This window comes from Sus scrofa, chromosome X (genome assembly GCF_000003025.6).
Source record: "Sus scrofa isolate TJ Tabasco breed Duroc chromosome X, Sscrofa11.1, whole genome shotgun sequence".
NCBI classification, from domain to species: Eukaryota; Metazoa; Chordata; class Mammalia; order Artiodactyla; family Suidae; genus Sus; species Sus scrofa.
In genome coordinates, this window is record NC_010461.5 from 54,292,374 (window position 1) to 54,312,338 (window position 19,965).

A 19,965-nucleotide genomic window follows, 5' to 3' on the forward strand; every position below is an offset into this window, starting at 1 on the left:
GTTGGGTAGAGTTCTCTGGGCTATGTAGTACAGCAGGTCCCCATTGGCCATCACTCCATATACCTCAGTGTGCATACGCAAATCCCAAACTCCCAGTACAGCCATTCTCCTACTCACCTGTTACCTTTGGTAACTATAAGTTTTTAAAAGTCTGTGAGTCTGTTTTGCAAATCAGTTCATTTGTATCCTTTTTTTAAGGTTCTACATATAATTTATATCATATGATATATTTCACTTTGTATTATCATCTCTAGGTCCATCCATGTTGCTGTAAATGGCACTATTTCATTCATTTTTTATGGTTGAGTACTATTCCATTGTATATATGTACCACATCTTCTTTATCCATTGCTCTGTTGCTGGACAATTAGGTTGCTTCCATGCTTTGACTATTGAAATGGGCAGAAGTTCTAAATAGATATTTTTCCAAAGAAGACATACAGATGGCCAAAAAAAAAAAAAAAAAAAACCATGAAAAGATGCTAAACATTGCTAAATATTACAGAAATCCAAATCAAAACTACTGTGAGGTACTACTTTACACCAATGGTCATCATCAAAAAGTCTACAAACAATAAATGCTGGAGAGGGTGTGGAGAAAAGGGAACCCTCCTATGCTGTTGGTGGAAATGTAAATTGGGTAACTACTATGGAAAACAGTATGGAGGTTCTTCAAAAAGCTAAAAATAGAACTACCATATGATCCACTCCTGGGCAACTATCCAGAGAAAATCATAATTTGAAGATACATGCACCCCAATGTACACTGAATTAACAATTCCTTCTACCTCTAAAATTTTGTGTATTACCACTTAATTGTCCTAGACTCACTGCTACTACGAGAGCACACTCATACAATATATTATGTTGCTGAGGTTTCCCCTGGGTAACTTACAGGTTCTTTCCCATCCATGGCCTCCATCCATAGTCTTCTGTTAGCTTCCGAAAGGGCCTGCAGAGTGATGGTGCCCGGTCTAAGGGAAAAATGACAAGTTAAAAGCAGGAAACTCACCTGAGAGAATGCAGTCCTGTGATCTAGTGTCCATCTCAGCCCTGGGAGTTGTCACACTCAGCAGGCACACTCATATGGAACGTCAACTTTTCAAAATCTCTTTTATTCAGAAAAACAATAAGATGCTTAGAGAACAGTACCTTTAGAGACACTAATGGAGATGGTATTTTGGTGGCCTCATGCAAGAGTTTGGAAAGCAAATAGGAAGGAAGATGCTGACCCCTCACCACAATACACACTTAAATTTGCTCTCTTAAAAGTTAGCATTTTCGTCTGGGTTCTAAGGGTTTCAGGACGTTCATCATGAGTTCATGTATTTATCAGGAAAATGGCTTTGTCACTTCTACCACCTAGGATGTCCAAGGAGCATTTCAGTTGGAAAGAATTCAACAACATGCACAATGGCTCAGCCACAGGGAGAAGGCTTTTTGGCTGAATTAAACAATCTGATGAATAATAATGACAACTAATAGTTATTGAATGCTCACTAGATGACAGGTTCTTCTCTAAGTATTTTATAGGTGTTGATTCACTTCATCTACCCAGGAGGCCTATAAACTTGGGGTTATAGTAATCCCTATTTTACAGAAGGAGAAAGTGAAGCACAGAGAGATTACCTAAATTCACACAGTGGGTAAGTATAGAGCCAGGATTTCAATTCAGGAATTTTGTTTTGTTTTGTGTTTTATTACTCAATGAATTTATTACATTTATAGTTGTACAATGATCATCAAAATCCAATTTTATAGGATTTCCATCCCACAACCACAGCACATCCCCCCACAGCCCTAACTGTAAGAATTTTGGTCTAGCAGCCATGTTCTTTCTTAACCACTACACCATCAGGCTCTTCTGCATGGCAGATGACTTCAAATACAATTTTATTTTATTTATTTGCAACATACCTATACCTAGAGATATCCTAAGGTGGTACAATCTGTTAATTTTAGACCTTCACAGCCAAAGTGGAATTTGGGGATTGACCATATTATTGCAGGTATAAAGTCTCCTACATTCCCTGCTTAGCTATGCCATTATGAGAAGCTTGTTCCTTTCACTCCTTCTGTGTTAATATGAGATCTCTCTTGGAGTCACAAAATGATAAGAGCAGTGACGAGAGAGTTCAGTGGAAAAGTCATTGGCCCTAGTGTCTCTACCCATAAAAATGTTGGGACAGACAAGCCGGGAGGTATTTTCCAGTTCTGATAACATGGAATTCCCATTCGACCTGACCTTCTATCTCTTATTTCATTAAAATACTCCTTAAAAAGGAAAACCCCCAAATGGTCTTTAAGCCAGAGTCAACCGAAAACTTAGATTTGGGCACTGGTTTCTTTCAAATTTATCTTTCTCTAAGAAGCATCCAACCTTTTGGATATATCTTATGGGACTAGATAGTCTAGAAATCTTTGTAAAGACAGCTACCCAGCTGAATCCTAAAGCCAGAAGGAAGGAGGGCAATCATAAGGACAAGAGACATAAAAGCAGATGCTGTGGACAAGACAGGATATTAAACCCATTCTAGACTATTTCCCAACAGTATGTGCCCTCTCTTGACCTTACAAAGAAGCTGAAAGAATAAATAAGCAACATTTCAGGAAGCATTTGGAGATTCTTAAGTGCCACCAAAAGTCAAATTCAAAGAAAAAATATTATTAAGAAAGTAGAAAGAGTACTGACTTCTAGTCCAGGTTTTCCATTATGACCTTAGACAAACTCTTTGCCCAGCCCAAGGTCTCGGTCACACATCTAAAATAAAGAGGCATATACAGTATATTGGCAATAGAATACAGTAGTTAAGTGTGTGGGCTTGGAAACTAGTATGCCTGGATATGGACCATAGCTCTAACATTTACTAAATGTATAACCTAAATTGCTTAACTTTTCTTTGTCTTCTTGTCTTTGTGAAATCAGGCTAATAGCACCCCCTATTTCATGTGACTGTGGTGAAAACTAAAGGAAATTATACACTTTATAGGCTTAGAATGGTGCCTGGCACATAGAAGTACTCAGCAAATGTTAGCAGTTGTTGCTGCCATCATCATCATTGTTGTTAGTAATATTACTATTATTACTGCCTTTCAAGCTCTAATGAGCTATGAGCTGGTAGCTTCAATTATTGGTAATAACACTAATAAAAAAGTGATCCTCTATTCTTCAAACAGAAAAAAGGGACCCGGGAGTTCCTGTCGTGGCACAGCGGAAACGAATCTGACTAGGAACCATGAGATTGCAGGTTTGATCCCTAGCCTTGCTCCGTGGGTTAAGTATCTGGCATTGCTGTGAGCTGCGGTGTAGGTCGCAGACACGCTCGGATCCTGCCTTGATGTGGCTCTGGTGTAGGCCAGCAGCTGTAGCTCTGATTAGACCCCTAGCCTGGGAACCTCCATATGCCATGGGTGAAGGCATAAAATAACAAAAAGACAAAAAAAAAAAAAAAAAAAGGAAAAAAGGGACGCAAAGAGTCCTTTGTTCTATTCTATAGGGAACATGAGTAGCCCGATGCCTACTGGGAGGACTGCTTCTGCCCCTTGTATCAATTTTACTAGTCAGGAAAGCAAATATCACATCTCTCAGAAAACCCCACATGCACAGAGGTACTACAGCATCTCTTCATTATTATATTTGACCCTTTATTTCATAACATATTTATTCTTCTTCTAATACACAATGGAGTAAAATTTAAAAGAACATGGGTTTTAGAAACCTACACACCAGGGTTTCAGATCAGCCTTGCCACAATGTGACTTTGATTAGGCAAGACAACTAAATGCATCCAAGTCTCAATCTCCTCACCTGTAAAATGGGGAGGAGCTTAAATGAGGGAATGTTTTTTAAAGTGCCCAATATGTGGTAAGTAAAATCACTGACACATCAAAATTTTAATTCCTAGGTTCTAGTCTCAGAATTTCTCAGCATCCTGGGGTAAGGTAAAATACATTTAAAAATGATATCAAATTTAGTATCTACCATGAGCCATACATAGGTGAAAGATACATAAAGATGAATTGAGGTCCTAACCTCAGGGCCACACTGTTTTCTTTGAGTCTATGGGAATATTACTTGCAAGTAGCTTGCACAGTTAAGCTGAAAAGGGAATCAGAAAGGAACTAGATGCAAAAAAATTTACTTTCATTTAAGGCATGTTGATGCTTCAGAGTCAAAGACATTAAAAGGTTCATGAAAAGGAAGCCATGGCCAATAGTCACTTTCCCCTTCCTACTGGCCCTGAAACTCGGTGGGGGGGGGGTGTGAGTGACAGCTTTATGTCTACAGGTAACAATGTTGACTATTATAGCCTCTTTCTTTGGGACCATCCATTCTTAACAAAGAAATCAGACAGATTTATAAACATAAATTTAAAATAGGGAAATGAACTAACAATTACTTATTCCCAGCCAAAAATTAATGCCCTATTTTCTTAGTCTAATCTATATGATTCCAGTCACTGATATTTTTGTTCATATGTTATTGTAATTCAACCTTCAAGTTACTTCCTAGCAATCTGATCATTTTGTTAAATTCTATTACATTACTCAGTGTCTAATATATAGAAATAATGGGCTGAAATAAAACATAGAAATACATTTACTCAATGAATTTGGATGAACCTCCCAACTATATAACATAACCTTTTTCCAAAGTAACTCCAAATGCTCTCATTTTAAAATTTAAAGGTTAAATTCCCCTCTAACAAAAGTGTCCAGGTTGAAAAAAAAACAAAAAGAAGGCACTGGAGAGAAACAAATGTAACCAAGGCCAAAGTTGCAAGCCTTTGCTAAAATCAGAGTTGATAATCAAACTATTTCCACTTTACATAAATATCTGCAAAGTAGGCAAAGTCTGTATCATGTTTGTACCAAATGGGGAAAAAAAGACTCCCCAACACCACTACCACCCTTCACCCAAACTACTTCCCCTTAAATATGGGTTCCAATTCTCCTGTTCTTATATATTAGGAAATAAAAAGAACGAGTTTTGTTATCCTGTTCTTTTTGCAGCATCACCAAATGCTAACCTTCCGCATATACAAAAGCAAATTAAATCCTAGGAGTAACCATTTCTGCCTAGAGCAGGTGAAGCAAAGCTGACTGACCCTTGAATAGAGATAACCAGCTCTGGGCCATTCCTAACAGAGATCCCTGTGAAGGGCAGCCAGAAAGCCAAGACAATAATGTCATGAATAGATTTGCTCATTTTTATCAACAAAAGATGAAAGAGGAAAATAAAATACCTACCTAGGCACATGGGAACTCTGCCAATTCACATCAACACAGCTTACCTTTCATTGGTTTCTATATCAAAACAGAATCTCTTGTCAATAGACTCGGTCTTCCTTCTCACACAGTACTTCAGGGTTAAATCCAAGGGCCCCTGATATAAGAGAAGTATTAATAGCCAATTTGAAAAAAAAATACACAGAAGCTTCTTTTGTCTATCACAGTGTCCTCAGTGTCACTTGGAAAGCATCTGTCAGGGCAGCAGGAACCTTAATGTTTAGTCTCATTGAGAACCTTTTCCCCTCAAATGGTATTTGCAGCAAGGTGGCAGATGGTTTCTCTCTGCTACAGAAATCAATGGCTGAGTCCAGAAGAAAATGCTCAGATAAGTCAGTGCTCTTTTCCAAGTGTGGTAGAAACTCATTAAATGGCATGTGAGGAATGTGGAAGAAATGGGATAACCAAATGGCATTAAGTGTATAGAATAAAATTTTCATGAGATTTCTAGGTAGAGAGGTTGCAATGGGTAAGTGGCATTTTGAAACCCTCCTTCCAGTAAAGTGGCAGATAGAAGAGGGGAGGAAAATATTTTTCTCTCCCTACTTCCAGAGTCTTTAAAATGATGGGAATTGCAAAAGCAATCTCTCCAAAGATAGGGTAGGAGTAGGGAAAATAATCACATTTGTGTAACAGTCAAGGGGGCACTTGTTATTTCATATGTGCAGGATAAGGTGGACCAACCTTAGTATTGTGGGAACTTAACAAGGCCACTGTGTCCACAGATTAAAATTCAACAAATCCCTTATTGTTCAGGTTTCCCTCGATTACCTCAACAGAGACAATGTGGTACAGTGCCTCATTTTATGCTAAGTTTTTTAAACCACCTTTCATCCTAACAACCCTCAGAAGAATGTGAAACTCAGAGAGGTAAAGTGGTTTTCTCAAAGTCAACCAAGTCAGTATAGTAGAAATATCAATAAACCAGGAAGTTTAAAACCTGGGGTCTTGGAATTCCTTTTGTGGCTCAACAGGTTAAGGGGCTAATGTTGTCTCTGTGAGGATGAGGGCTCAATCCTGGCCTTGCTCAGTGGGTTAAGGATCTTACGTTGCTCTAAGCTGTGGTGTAGGTCACAGATGCAGCTTGGATCTGATGTTGCTGTCACTGTGGTTGTAGGACAGCAGCTGCAGCTCCAATTTGACCTGGAAACTTCCATACGCCACAGGTGTGGCCATAAAAGAAGATAAAACAAAAACAAAAATGAAAACACACAAAAGAAACCTGGGGTCTTATCTCAGTTATGTCATTTACTAGCTATGTGGCACAGGGTAAATCATTTTCCCTCTCTGAATATAAACTTCACAATCTAATACATGAGAATAATACTACCCACCTTGCTATCTCAAATTCAGAAACACTATCCAAAAGCCAGGTTTGTGCCTAGACACCATACCATCAAAACTGGCCCAGAGAGCCATAACCCAATACTTCCCTATCACTGGCATACTCAAGCCCTTTGCAGGCCTATCCTTTTCCTGTTCCTGCAATATAAAAACACAACTCTATAGTCACCTTTCAATCTGCTTTCCCAACTCGACCACTTAGGATGGCAAGCATTATTAGTCTTACAATATGAAAACAATTAACAACACCATGTACTCGCCTTTCCTCTTTAAACTCTCAACTCCCTCAGATTTGGTGATGTCACAGCTTTCATGATTCCCAATTTGCATATACTGTCTCCTCCACTCCAAATGACTTTATCTATATTCTCATACTTGTTCTACAAATTGTAGCTCACCTTTCATTTCTTAAAAAATCCTTCTCCAGTACCATATGTTGTCTACTATGTGTTTTTCACATTGTATTACAGCTTCTTTTTTTTTTTTTTCTTTTTTGGCTTGTTAGGGCCACACCCGTGGCATATGGAGGTTCCCAGGCTAGGGGTCTAATTGGAGCTGTAGCCACTGGCCTACGCCAGAGCAACATGGGATCCAAGCCACATCTGTGACCTACATCACAGCTCACGGCAACTCCAGATCCCCAACCCACTGAGCAAGGCCAGGGATCGAACCTGCAACCTCATTGTTCCTAATCAGATTCGTTTCCACTGCACCACAATGGGAACTCCTACAGCTTCTTTTTTGCATGTTTGATTTCCCCACTTGATTGAAAATTCCTCAAGGATGTGGGCAGTGTCTTATTTATCTTTATATCTCTAGTAAATAAAGAGTTGGTACTTAATAAATATTTATTGACATTATCATCCTTGCCATTTTTTCAGATGAGAAAAATGATACTGAGCAACATTAAGTAATTTACTCAAGATCACAATTTACTAAGGCACAAAACTAGGATTTGAAACTAGTTCTTGAGACAAGAGTGTCCAAGATGGTGGAGCAGAAAAACCCTGAGTTAACCTCCTCACAGACAGACCAAAATTACTATTTACAGAGAAACTGTAGATGAGAATGACCTGAAGACTAGCAGAAAATCTTTTCTACAACTAAAGATATAAAGAAGGAAACAGAGTTCTCTTGTGACACAGCAGGTTAAGGATCTGCTATTGCCACTGCCTTGGCTTGGGTTGCTGCTATGGTGCAGGTTTGATCCCTGGTCAAGGAACTTCCATCTGTCATGGGTGCAGCCAAGAAAAAAAGAAGGAACCACAGGTAGGAGGGACATGGGCATGATATAGTAAAGGCTCAAACCCCTGGGTACATGATACACAACTGGAAAGATACTTACAACTGCAGAATTTATCCCTAAGAAGCAAGGGGTCTGATCCCCAGATCAGACTCCCAATCAAGGGGTCCTGCGCTGGGAAAACAAGGCCTCAGAAGAACTGGCTTTGAAAGCCAGCAGGGCTTGCTTTGGGAGAGCCAGAGGGCTATAGGATTAGATACTCTGTTTTTAAAGGGTGCACCCAAAAACTTACATGCTCCAAGAACCAGGACAGAAGCAGTAATTTGAAAGGTGCCTGGGTCAAATCCACTTGCTGATATTAGACAGCCACCCAGAGAGACAGGAGGCAGCTAGAAATCACCCTGGGGATATAGACACTGGTGGCAGCCATTTTGAAAAGGTAATTGTACCATAAGGGCACAGATGCTGGCAAGTACCAATCTGGAGTCCTCCTTCTAGATTATTATAAATGTCAAACCTGGCCCCACCCACCAGTGTGTGGGCACAAGTACTGGGATACACCAGGCCAAGCAACCAGCCATATAGGGATATAGCCCCACTCACCAGTAGGCTAATAGAGGTCTAGGTTCCCCTGGATACCCAGCCACTTTAGGACCCAGCCCCATCCAACAGAAGGCACAGGACTGAGCCCTGCCTACAAGTAATCTAACACAAGCCCCAGGCACTGGCCTCACTCTCCAGTAGGCAGGCACCAGCCTAGGACACATGAGACCCAACAATGCCCACCACTGTGCTGAAGCTAGGTTTAAAATATACCATGGCCTGCAACCAGATTACCCATGATCCAGTCTCAATGAACATCATGCTGACACCAGGCCCCAGGTCTCAGCTTGACCAAGCAGCAAGTTGATATCTGCTCTGGGACCCTCCCTTTGGGACCCACAAGAAGCCAATCATTGACCTTGTCATGCCCTTCAGCGAGCCATATATGGATATAGCCCATATAGCAGGACACAACCTTAAATATCAATAGGCAAACACCTGTTCTCTGTGATAATTGCAGCTTTAATTACAATAGCCAAGATATGGAGGTTCAACCTAAGTTTCCATTGAATTATGAATGGATAAAGAATATAAGGTATATATACACAATGGAATATTATTCAGCCATACGGAAGAATGAAATCTTGCCATTTGTTACAACATGGATGGATCTAGAGGGTATAATGCCAAGTGAAAGAAATCAGACAAAGAGAAATATAAAATGATTTCACTCATATGTTAAACATAAAAATTAAAACAAATGAACCAACATAATTAAACAGAAAAGAGTCACAGATGCAGAGAACAAATAGGTGGTTGGCAGAGGAAAAGAGAGTGGGAAGGAATGTGAGAAATAGATGAGGAAGATTAAGAGGTATAAAGTTCCAGTTACAAAATAAATGAATCACAGATATGAAATGTATAGTGTAGTGAATATAATAAAAAATTATGTAATATCTTTACATGGTGACAATAGCTAAACTTATGCTGATCTTTTTATAATGCATAGAAATATTGAATCACCATGTTGTCCACCAGGAACAAATATAGTGTTGTGGTGCAGGTCAATTATACTTGAAAAACAAACTAATAAACTAACTAATAGAAAAAGATATCATATTTGAGTTTACCAGAGGTAGGAGGTGGGGGAATGAGGAATTGGACAATGGCATCTAAAGTTATAAACTTTCTGTTATAAAATAAATAAGTACTAGGGGTGTAATGCATAATATGATTAATATAATTAACACTTCTGTATGTTATACATGAAAATTGTTAAGAGAGTAAATCCTAAGAGTTCTCATCACAAGATTTTTTTCTTTTATTTTGTATCTGTATGAGATGATGTATATTCAGTAAATTTATTGTGGTAACATTGCATAATATTCCTTATGCTGTACATCTTAAACTTATACAATGTTGTATTTCAGCTATATCTCAGTATAACTGGAAGGGGTAATATTTAATATGAAGAATGAATGAATGAATAAACAAATAAATAAAACCAGTTACCGAGATTCAAAATGTAGCCCTCTCTCTTCTTACCACTTTCTTGGCAGAGAATCTTATAAAATAGTATTTGGGATTGTGCTCTGTAAATTGAGCAGAACAACTCAAATGGAAGTTGATAAGCTGAACTAATAGGGGACACTGGTAAGTACCGTAGTCAGAAGAGGGTTAATTCTTCCATCTTCAAATTGGGCTAATGATACTTCGCAATGCTGCTGAGAGAGTCCATGAGGCACATGACAAAAAAATGTCTAGCTCAGTGCCTAGGATACAGCAGACATTCAATAAATAGTGGCTTTAATGGTGTTATCATTATTACAGTCACACTTATTTGTATCCTTTACCTTTCTAAAACACAAACTAGTAAAAGGAACTGAGTCAGAGAACTGATAAGAAGAAATCATCCATATCTCAATTTAGGGAAATTCAAGTAACTACTTCCACCTCCTCTTTTTTCTAAATGGAGAACTAAGTTACTCTTTCCATTCCATAAAGAGTCCCATATTAAAACTTCTTAGGCTAACACTATTGCAGTTTTGCAAGCAACCACTCAATGAAAAGGGCAGAGGGAAAGAACAACCTAATGAAGGGCTTGCTCTCATCTGCTAAGAAGCTATGCAAGTGGTATCTGCTGCCTCTGGCTTGAGCTTTGCAGTAAGACCTGTTTAAGAAAGGAACTTTAAAGTCCAAGATTCAGAAAGCAATGTGTATACCAAAAGAAAAGAAAGAGACTACAAAATAGCATTGCTTATAAACACTTATCAGATACATAAGTTAAGTTCTGATAGAATTGGAACAAATTCTGTGCTACAGCATAATTTATTGGAACCACATAGAAAGGTTTTTTGGGGAGTTCCTGCTGTGGTGCAATGGGATCAGCAGCATTTTGGGAGAGCTGGGACACAGGTTTGATCTCCAGCATGGCACAGTGGGTTAAAGATCCGGGGTTGCCACAGCTGTGGCTTAAGTCACAGCTGCAGTTTGCTTGGATCTGATCCCTGGTCCAGGAACTCCATATGCTATGGGGCAACCAAAAAAAATTTAAAAATATAAAATATTAAAAAAACCCCTAAGCCCTCAAAAAACAAACAAACAAACAAAAAAAGAAAGAGAAGAAAGGTTCTCTGGCAATTGTCAGGCTGGAAACTAAGGTGAGTTTTGGAGTCATAGATGAGTAAGTGGCCCACACAGAAACATGGATGAGAGGTCTGAGTTCTGGAAACCCCATCTGGTATACTTCATTAGAGACGCATCCCATGTCTAATCCACATTTAAAGTAGAGTGGCAAAACGTGTGGTTAAAGACAAAAAAGAAAAGCAGTTTTCCAATAGCCTCCCATCAAATCTCAGTCCTCTAATTTCCTATGAATAAGCCATACAAGAGAGATCTTCCATGGAAAGCACAAGCAATGGAGAAAAATTGGCCCTCGAAGTCTCAAAATTTCTGCCTATCGAAGCTTATGCACCATAACTTTTAATGCTAACAAGGAACCGTGTTTCACTTTGTAAACAATTTGTAAATAATGGAAATCCTTAAAAATTATGCCCTAAAACCTTGTCTGAGAGAAAAAGGAACACATGAAACTACTTTTAGAATATGAATATTCAGGATAGCAGCTTTTATCTTAGGAAATGTTTGTGTGTTGGTGTGTGTGCCTCTGTGTTTGTGTGTGTGAGTTCCCAAAGCCCCCACAAAGATAGGCAAAAGCGAGATGACAAATTTTTTTTAGCTGGGTGGTCAAATACACATATAATATATGATTATGATATAATATAACAATATAATATTTATAAAATATGGTTCTTCTAGGTAAGCAAACTATAGTCTCAGTATGTTAAATTCATCTTGCCATTTTGGGGAGTAGGGAAAAGTCTGGAGGGTAGAATAAGAGGCGTTAACTGCTTAAAGACATTTGAGCATTACATACAATGCAGGGTACAGATTATTCCAACTTTAGGCAACAGACACACTCCTTTAAAAACGGAATTTTGGAAAATGGTTTATATTTTAAACACTTGGTATTTAAAGGAACACTATAGTAGAGCTGCCTTAAAGGTAAGTTATACTCTCCTCCCCCAATTTAACCATACTTTTGCAAATTTTCTTTGTATAGTATGGTAGATACTTATAATAATTTAATAAATGATCTGAAAGGGTACAGGTACTTTCAGAAGGCCCAGCATCATTAACAGAGATTTTTTTTTTCATTCTGAGTAGTACTGCCCAATGCAAACTTAGACCAAGGAGAACATATGAAGTCACGGCTTCACATGACAGTGGTGAACTTGATTCTTTGACATGAACTCAGTCACAGAGGCATTTCCAAAAAATTTGGCACAGAAAATAACCGACCTGCTGCTTAGCACCTGGCTTCTGTTCCATAGGCATCATAGTGAGTGTTTTGGTCTCCTTCTCATATTGGCAGTAGTATTTCACCCAGGATATTCCCAAAGCCCCTACAAAGATAGGCAATAGTGAGCGGATAAAGTAAATATTTTGGCTGCATGGTCAGTCCACCCCAAGAGAGAAGTTGTGTTCAGATAGCTTATTCTTCATGATCATAACACAGATCTTTCCCCTGAACTTCAGCCCCACAGTGCCACCTGCCCACTACACATTTAGATATCCTAAGTCTCATCAACTGTTCTCCACCTCTGCTCTGGCTTGCTCCAAACCACTTTCCTTGCCACGCTTCCTGTGAATGCTCTTGCTACCCATGCTATTGTATGAGCTGGAAATATCTCTAATCTTCTGCGGTTCCTTCACTGTAAATCTGTTCTATTTGATTGGTGGTTGGGTTCTGTCCATTCTATCCCCTACATGTCTCTCCCTCCACCTCTTTTAGAACTGAATTCATTCAGGTCCCTATTGCTAACTTTCTAAAAAATGTCTTATATTTCAAACAAAAAAAAATTCACTATTTCTCTAATGAATTATTTCAGTGGCCTTCTCTCTGGTTTTGCACATCACTGATCACACCTTTTTAATCCATTCTATACTCTTTTGATATATATATCATATATAATAATATACATATATATCATTCCTCTTATTATAAACTGCCCATGGCTTTCCTACTCTGTACAAACTCCTTAGGTTGGCTCACAAAGCCTTTTATAATATTTACCTTTCCAACTTTGTCTTTTACCACCTTCACCTCCATGCTCCTGTCCCCTTCAATTACTTTCAGTTATCAAAAAATAGGTGGCAATATAATGTACAGTCCAAGTTCAAGACACATTTGAGAGTGAATAAGGAACTATTAATAATTACATCAGGAAAACAAGTGTAAACCAGGACTGTTCTTGGCACACCAAGACTACAAAGAACTACAACCTCACACATCTCTGTGTCTTTACTCATGCAGTGGTATAGACTTTGAATTTTCTACAACCTTTTATTTACCTGTCAAACTCCCACTCATAATTCAAGTTTCACTTCACAAATCACTTCCTCAGTGGAGCACTTAGATATGCCCCAAATGCAGTGCTCAACACATTTCATTGTAATTATTTATATACTTGTGTCATCTTCATCAGACTGTGAAATTCTATTTTACTTTATTTTATTTTATTTTTGCTTTTTAGGGCTGCACCCTTGGCATATGAAAGTTCCCAGGCTAGCAGTCGCATCAGAGGTACAGCCGCTGGCCCATGGCACAGCCGCAACAACGTGGGATCCAAGCCACATCTGCGACCTACACCAGAGCTCACAGCAACACTGGATCCTTAATCCACTGAGTGAGGCCAGGGATCGAACCCGCATCCTCATGGATACTAGTCGGAATCGTTGGCACTGCACCACAACAGGAATGCCCGACTGTGAACTTCTTGAAGGCAAAAATCAAGTTTCATTTATTTATTTATTTTTTGCATCACCAGTGCACTGCATGTCATCTGGCAAAAAGGATTCTTAATAATAAGCATATACTCAATTAAGTAGCAATGTCATAACCATTTGACAAATTAGAAAACTAGGGCCTAGAATGATCACATAGTTAGTTGATATTAGAGCCAAGATTACATACCCATTATTCTCTGTGCTTCTTTTTTTAAATATAGCAGTGGTTCACATCGAGGGGCAATTTTGGCTCCCAGGGGGCATTTGGCAATGCCTAGACATATTTTAGGTTATCACACCTGAAGTGTGCTTTTTGAATAAATTAGGGAGGGGCCGTAGATGCTTCTAAACACCCTATAACGCACAGGATGAGCAACCAAAACAAAGAATGGCCCAGCCTGAAATGTCAATAGCACTGAGATTGAGAGATCCTCCAACAAAGAGGAAAAGAGATGAACCTGACAAATGGAAGAACACATCTTTGAAAACCTTCACAATGAATTACTATAAGGGAAGGAAAGCATGGTAATATCACTGGTGAAATACCATGCTTTGTGTATTTCAGTGGGTTTTGCCACTGGTAACCTCTGGGTAGCCTCTTCTGTCTACTCATCAGGTAGAATGATTCTGATTAGGGACTGAAATTATAGGCTTTGAGGACATTAAGTCATAGTCCAAAAGGAAAATCAAATGGCAAACATAGGTTTACATAACATTATTCAGGAGGTAGGAAAGCTTGAACCCTCTGCAATTCTCAATGACTGGATAAGTTAACTCATTTTTCTTGGTTAACAATGAACTACTGCCTTGCTCACTGAAATCACATTGGTTTTGTAGTGCTTTAAGGGCAGGCTTGTAAACCTAAGGTGGTGGAAACTATAAGATATAGTTGTAGTAGCATAGGTTTTGGCATTTCACAAACCTGAGTTACTCTGAGGCCTGCTACTTGATAGTTGGGTAACTTTCAACTAGTGGATCCCTCTAAGCCTCAGTGGCTTCATGTGTAAAATGGGTATGATAAAGTGGTTTCAAAGATTATATGAGATAGTATACTTAAAGCACTTAACACCATGCCTGGCACATAGTAGGTATAATAAATATTATTTTATACTTCCTTTCTCCTACATCCTTTTCGCTTCAGTCAAAGAATCATTGAAAGGATTAAGCAATTAACAATCTCCATCTTGCATTTCAGAGAAAACATTAGGTTTTATCATCCCAGAGCCTTATTAGACAAATCCATAACCTCCTCCTCCAATTTCTCCTTCCTTTCTATTTTCTCTATTCCCATGGTGCTCTCCAAAGAAGTGTAGCTGGCAGGGGTCTAAGAACTATGTGGGTGCCTGGAGTTTGGACAGACCAAGTGGCACTGGGTGCAAGCCTATGGAAACCCAGTGGGTATCCCTATATTCCCACACACATTTCTCTTGGGTATAGAGATAGCCTTCGATGGTTGGCTGTCCTGGAAGTTTGCATGTCTGAGGAGCTTCTTTCATCCTTTTCTTAAGTTCTTCCATCTCTTCTCGGGTACTGGAGAAATGATTTCTTGTCTGTCAAGACATTAGCATCATAATCATTACCATAATCATCATCATCATGAATAAGTAATCACTGGCCAGAGATCAAATGCAGAATTGTCTTGGCTTTCATCATGTGCTACAACATACCAAAAAAATAAACATTGAGTGGTATAGTAACCAGAAAGAAATTTAGTGGTGTTTAACAGTAATAAAGATTGAAAGAAAAAGAGAAACATAAATAGCATTGTACCCATAAAACCACATCTGGGAGACTTTTTTCCTAATGGAAATCACATAGGCTCCAATAAATAAAGACTAAGAATTCTGAGCATCAGGCTGACCCTTGCCTTACAGAAAAAAGGAGATTATAAAGAAGGTTCCCAAAGATAATATTATCAACTTCTGAATTATCCCAGAAGTAAAGCCACTGCCTACTTGACTCTGAACCAAATTCTGACCATTCAAATAAAATATATGATAGGGTGTTCTCTTTTGAACGTAAGTCAGCAGAAAACTTAGGTTCTCATGCCCATGAATAATAAAAACTAATGGTAAGAAGTAATATATTTGAAACCCCACACAACTAAAACACAATGGCACAAAACAGTTTGAAATGCGGGTATGAAAATCACTAGAGATAAGTCTATAGTGTTTTCTTTTTCTTTTTACAGCTGCACCTGCAGCATATGGAAGTTCCTGGGTCAGGGGTTGAACTGGAGCTGCAGCTGAGGCCTAGGCCACAGCCACAGCAATACCAGATCCGAGCCACATCTGTGACCTATGTTGCAGCTTGCAGCAATGCTGGATCCTTAACCCACTGAGAGAGGCCAGGGGTCAAACCCACATCCTCACAGAGACAACATCAGGTCCTTAACCCACTGAGCCACAACAGGAACTCAATCTTTAGTGTTTAGCCTCAAGACTGTCACACGGTGTCAGTGAAAAAGTTGATGTGGGCTGCCCTATCTAGTTGGACTCAATCAGTAGCTGGTCCTTTAAGTGAATTTGCCATATATATACATATACATATATGCAAAGGATTATTGCTAAACTCATACTTGTCAAGTTATATATAGGGGAAGATTCAAGTGATAAACCCAGTTATAATATTCAGTAAATCAGAATATAGGGGCTATAATATGCTGGTAAAGGAGAGTAGTACCAAAAAAGAAAAACAACAATAGCAACACCACCTGAAAGTCACTATTCTCCTAAACAACCAAGTAAAGTTTATTTTTACTGCAACTTAGCAACTATTTTCATCTAAAAATACATATATAAATTTTATGCAATGTAACAACAAGTCCAAAACCATTACCTCAATGATACCTTCTTTTATTGTACCAGTCAATTATTCCACTCTCTGTGCTTCTTTAAATTTCTTGGTCTTAACTCCACTGTAGTACTTTTCATAGGTAATTATGTATCTCTGTTTATTTGCCTCTGCTCCGAGAGACTGTGTATGACTTGAAGGTAGAAAAACTAATGTGCCTCATTATGGCATGTTCAGTGCTTTTTACAATGCCTGGCATAAAGCATATGTTCAATATATCCCTAGACATTTGTTAAATGTTGGTTAAATAAATAAATGAGAGAAATAATACATATGACAAGGAAATTGCCTAAGCCCAAGTACAAGAAACAGCATGGCAAAGAAGGTAGAGAAAAACCTTTTAAAATATTTTATTTAACTGTAGTAATGTAGTGAGAAAAGGAATGAGAAAAGGGAAGACAGGGGAAAACAGGCATTCGTGGCAATAAAATCTGCACAAGAGTGTCTTGACTAACTAGCAGGGAAGTAACATAAGATCTGTGCTAAGCAAGCCTATAGCTGAGTGATCTGGGAAAAATGTAGTAAATTGGTAACACGTAATAAATGTTGGATAGATAGAAGTTTCAGTGAGTGGAAATGTGGATTTGAACAATAGTCAGCCTCATCAACAGGGAAGAGTTGAAACTGAAAAAGTAAGAAAAGTTTAGTACCCTTAAAACATCTGTGATCTACACCAAGTGTCCTAACAAATTGGCTGAGTTGTAATAACCTAGAATTCCAAGATCTAGACATTGGGGCTAAAATCCAACTGGAATGCAGAGAAAGGCGAAGAAACCCACATGCAAACTCACATTCTGTAAACTGAGCTGGAGCTGCTGTTTATAAGGGAGGAAATCCTGTGTGAGCTCCACAGTCAAGCTGTTGGAAATGAAGAGGCTATGAAGAAAGGCCAAGACCTAGGGAAAATGTGTAAAAATAACTTTATCACCAGCACCTTCTCATTTATCAAATAAAGGAAACAGATGCATGAAAGAAAACCTTCACACAGTGTTTATCCAGTATAGTATTAAAAGCAGTCATGCAAAAAAAAAAAAAAACCCATAGGTTTATACATAGCTATTTTCTTATGTTAAACGCTTTCACTGGACTCAGTTCCATAAAATAAGAACTAGTAACAAATTTATTCATTAATACCCTTTTCAGATAGCATATAAAATCATTCATAATGTGGACAATATGAGACTAGACAGTTTCTTTATATCTTAAAACTGGCACAAAGTAGGTATTCAATAAACATTTGTTGATAAAAAATAAATGGATAAATGAATTAAGTAATATTCTACACCATAATGAAGACTGTAATAATGCTAAAAGGTCCAAAGGCTTTGATCCAATTTTCAAAATAGAAATGTTTCAGGGAGGTGGGGAAGTGTTGCAGAAGAAGACACACAAATGATCGATAAAATATATTTTTATATTTTTAATGTTCAACCCCATTAAAAATCAAACACATACAAATAAAAGCAAAAGAAAATACAATTTTCATGCATAAATATTTTAAAAACAATACTTGGGAGTGCCCATTGTGGCTCAGTGGGTTATGAACCTGACTAGTATCCATGAGGATGAGGGTTCTATCCCTGGCCTCGTGCAGTGGGTTAAGGATCTGGTGTTGCCACATGCAGCACAGGTAGCAGATGTGGCTCAGATTCAGCGTTGCTGTGGCTGTGGTGTAGGCTGGCAGCTGCTAGCTCTGATTCGACCACTAGCCTGGGAACTTCCATATGCCACAGGCGAGGCACTAAAAACAAAATAAAATAAAATATAAATATAAATATAAAATAAAAACAATGCTTAATTCTGGCAATCATAAACTGTAATAGGAAGTAATAAAAACTGCTTTTAGAAATTAAACAGGTGAGCACATATATAAATATGCACACACATATATATATACACAAACACAAACCAAAATTACATATAAACACATATAAAACTATGTACACACAAATGTACTACACGTGTGTATGTACATATATACATAAATACATATGAGCATGTGTACCACACGCACAGTCATATATACATTCTTATTTCCCTCCCAAGCTTTCCAATCTCAGGAAATGACAATATCACCCACCCAATCAAGCAGGAAAGTAAAGATTCTGATTTCTTTCACTCACACCTCAATCCAGTAAATCAGTAACTCCTATCATTTTTGCCTCCAAAGTATATCTCCAGTCAAATCATTATCTTCTATTTCTACTCCTAGCATCCTAACCTAAAGCAACATTTTTGCTTGCCTAGACCACTATGGTAACCACATAACTGGTTTCTTCATTTCCACAAACACCCCCTTCCAAACCATTTGCCACACAACAAAATCAGCTCATGCTGTATCCTATTTAACACTCGTCAGTGATTTTTCTATGATACTTAATAAAATCCAACCCCCGTGCCATGCCTACAAGTCCTATGCCTTCCCATCAGATATTATATCCTGCCACTCTCCTTTTCTCTCACCAGTATCTAAAGTCACTAATCTTTTCATTATTATTTACTAACACATCATTATTTACTAACTTAAGGAATGTGCACATGTGTTTTTCTGTGTCTAGAATGTTCTTTCCCCACTATTCACATTGCCTCATCTTCTTTCCTTAGATCTCATAGTAAATGATACTTTTAGAAGTCCTCTTTGACCACTTGATTCAAAGTAGCTGTTTGTTCTAATTCTTTGTTTTAGTCTTTATGCATATCCTCCTTTCTGTACCATGACAGTGTAGCCTTCTTAAAGATAGAAACTGAGTCTTTTTTACTATAGGAAACTCAGTGTTTAGCCCAATGCCTGGCACATAACAGAAGCATAATAAATGCTTATTAGACAAATGAATAAATACTTGTTTACACATATACATATGCAGATATACACCAATGTGAGCAAAGATATACATGGACACAGGTATACACGCTCAAGTGTTATACACACACACACACATGCATACATTTGTATACACACTCAAATCTACAGGTACACATACACAATAGATAGAAAAAGGAATATAGTAGAAACACAGGGAATTTAGGAGGGGAAATGCCACAATGTTAACAGTGATCACCTCTATATGGGGATTTATTGCATTTGTTTTCTTTTTCATATAATTTTTTAGCTTTCCTGCAATTGTTTTTACATTGTTTTCTACAATGTTTTTATAATAAATAAAAGTTGTTAAAATTCAACACAGTTGTCAAATTAAAGCACATCATTCTTATAATAAACTAAGGAGATTTAAATCGAAAAAATTTCAAAATATAGAAGTAAAAATAGTGAATGGGAAGTCATTGAATGCAAGGGACATGGGTTCCTAGGACACTGTCTGGGATATGATAGGTACTCTCAGAAA

The 19,965-nt window shown here is 38.1% G+C and overlaps 1 protein-coding gene across 7 annotated transcripts in view; it reads right to left on the reverse strand.

The window, feature by feature from the left end:
- The window catches only part of OPHN1 (oligophrenin 1), a 560,542-nt gene that overhangs the window by 235,870 nt on the left and 304,707 nt on the right, over positions 1 to 19,965 (reverse strand). For all 7 annotated transcript variants that reach the window (XR_002340743.1, XM_021080299.1, XM_021080302.1 and 4 more), the window contains 5 exons: positions 17,413 to 17,517; positions 15,189 to 15,318; positions 12,281 to 12,384; positions 5,295 to 5,386; positions 896 to 974 (listed from right to left, as the gene is read on the reverse strand). Coding sequence is in view for 6 of the 7 variants with exons in the window: in XM_021080299.1 (XP_020935958.1) it covers positions 896 to 974; positions 5,295 to 5,386; positions 12,281 to 12,384; positions 15,189 to 15,318; positions 17,413 to 17,517 (510 nt within the window). In the remaining variant the exon portion in view is untranslated. The remainder of the gene's footprint in view (positions 1 to 895; positions 975 to 5,294; positions 5,387 to 12,280; positions 12,385 to 15,188; positions 15,319 to 17,412; positions 17,518 to 19,965) is intronic.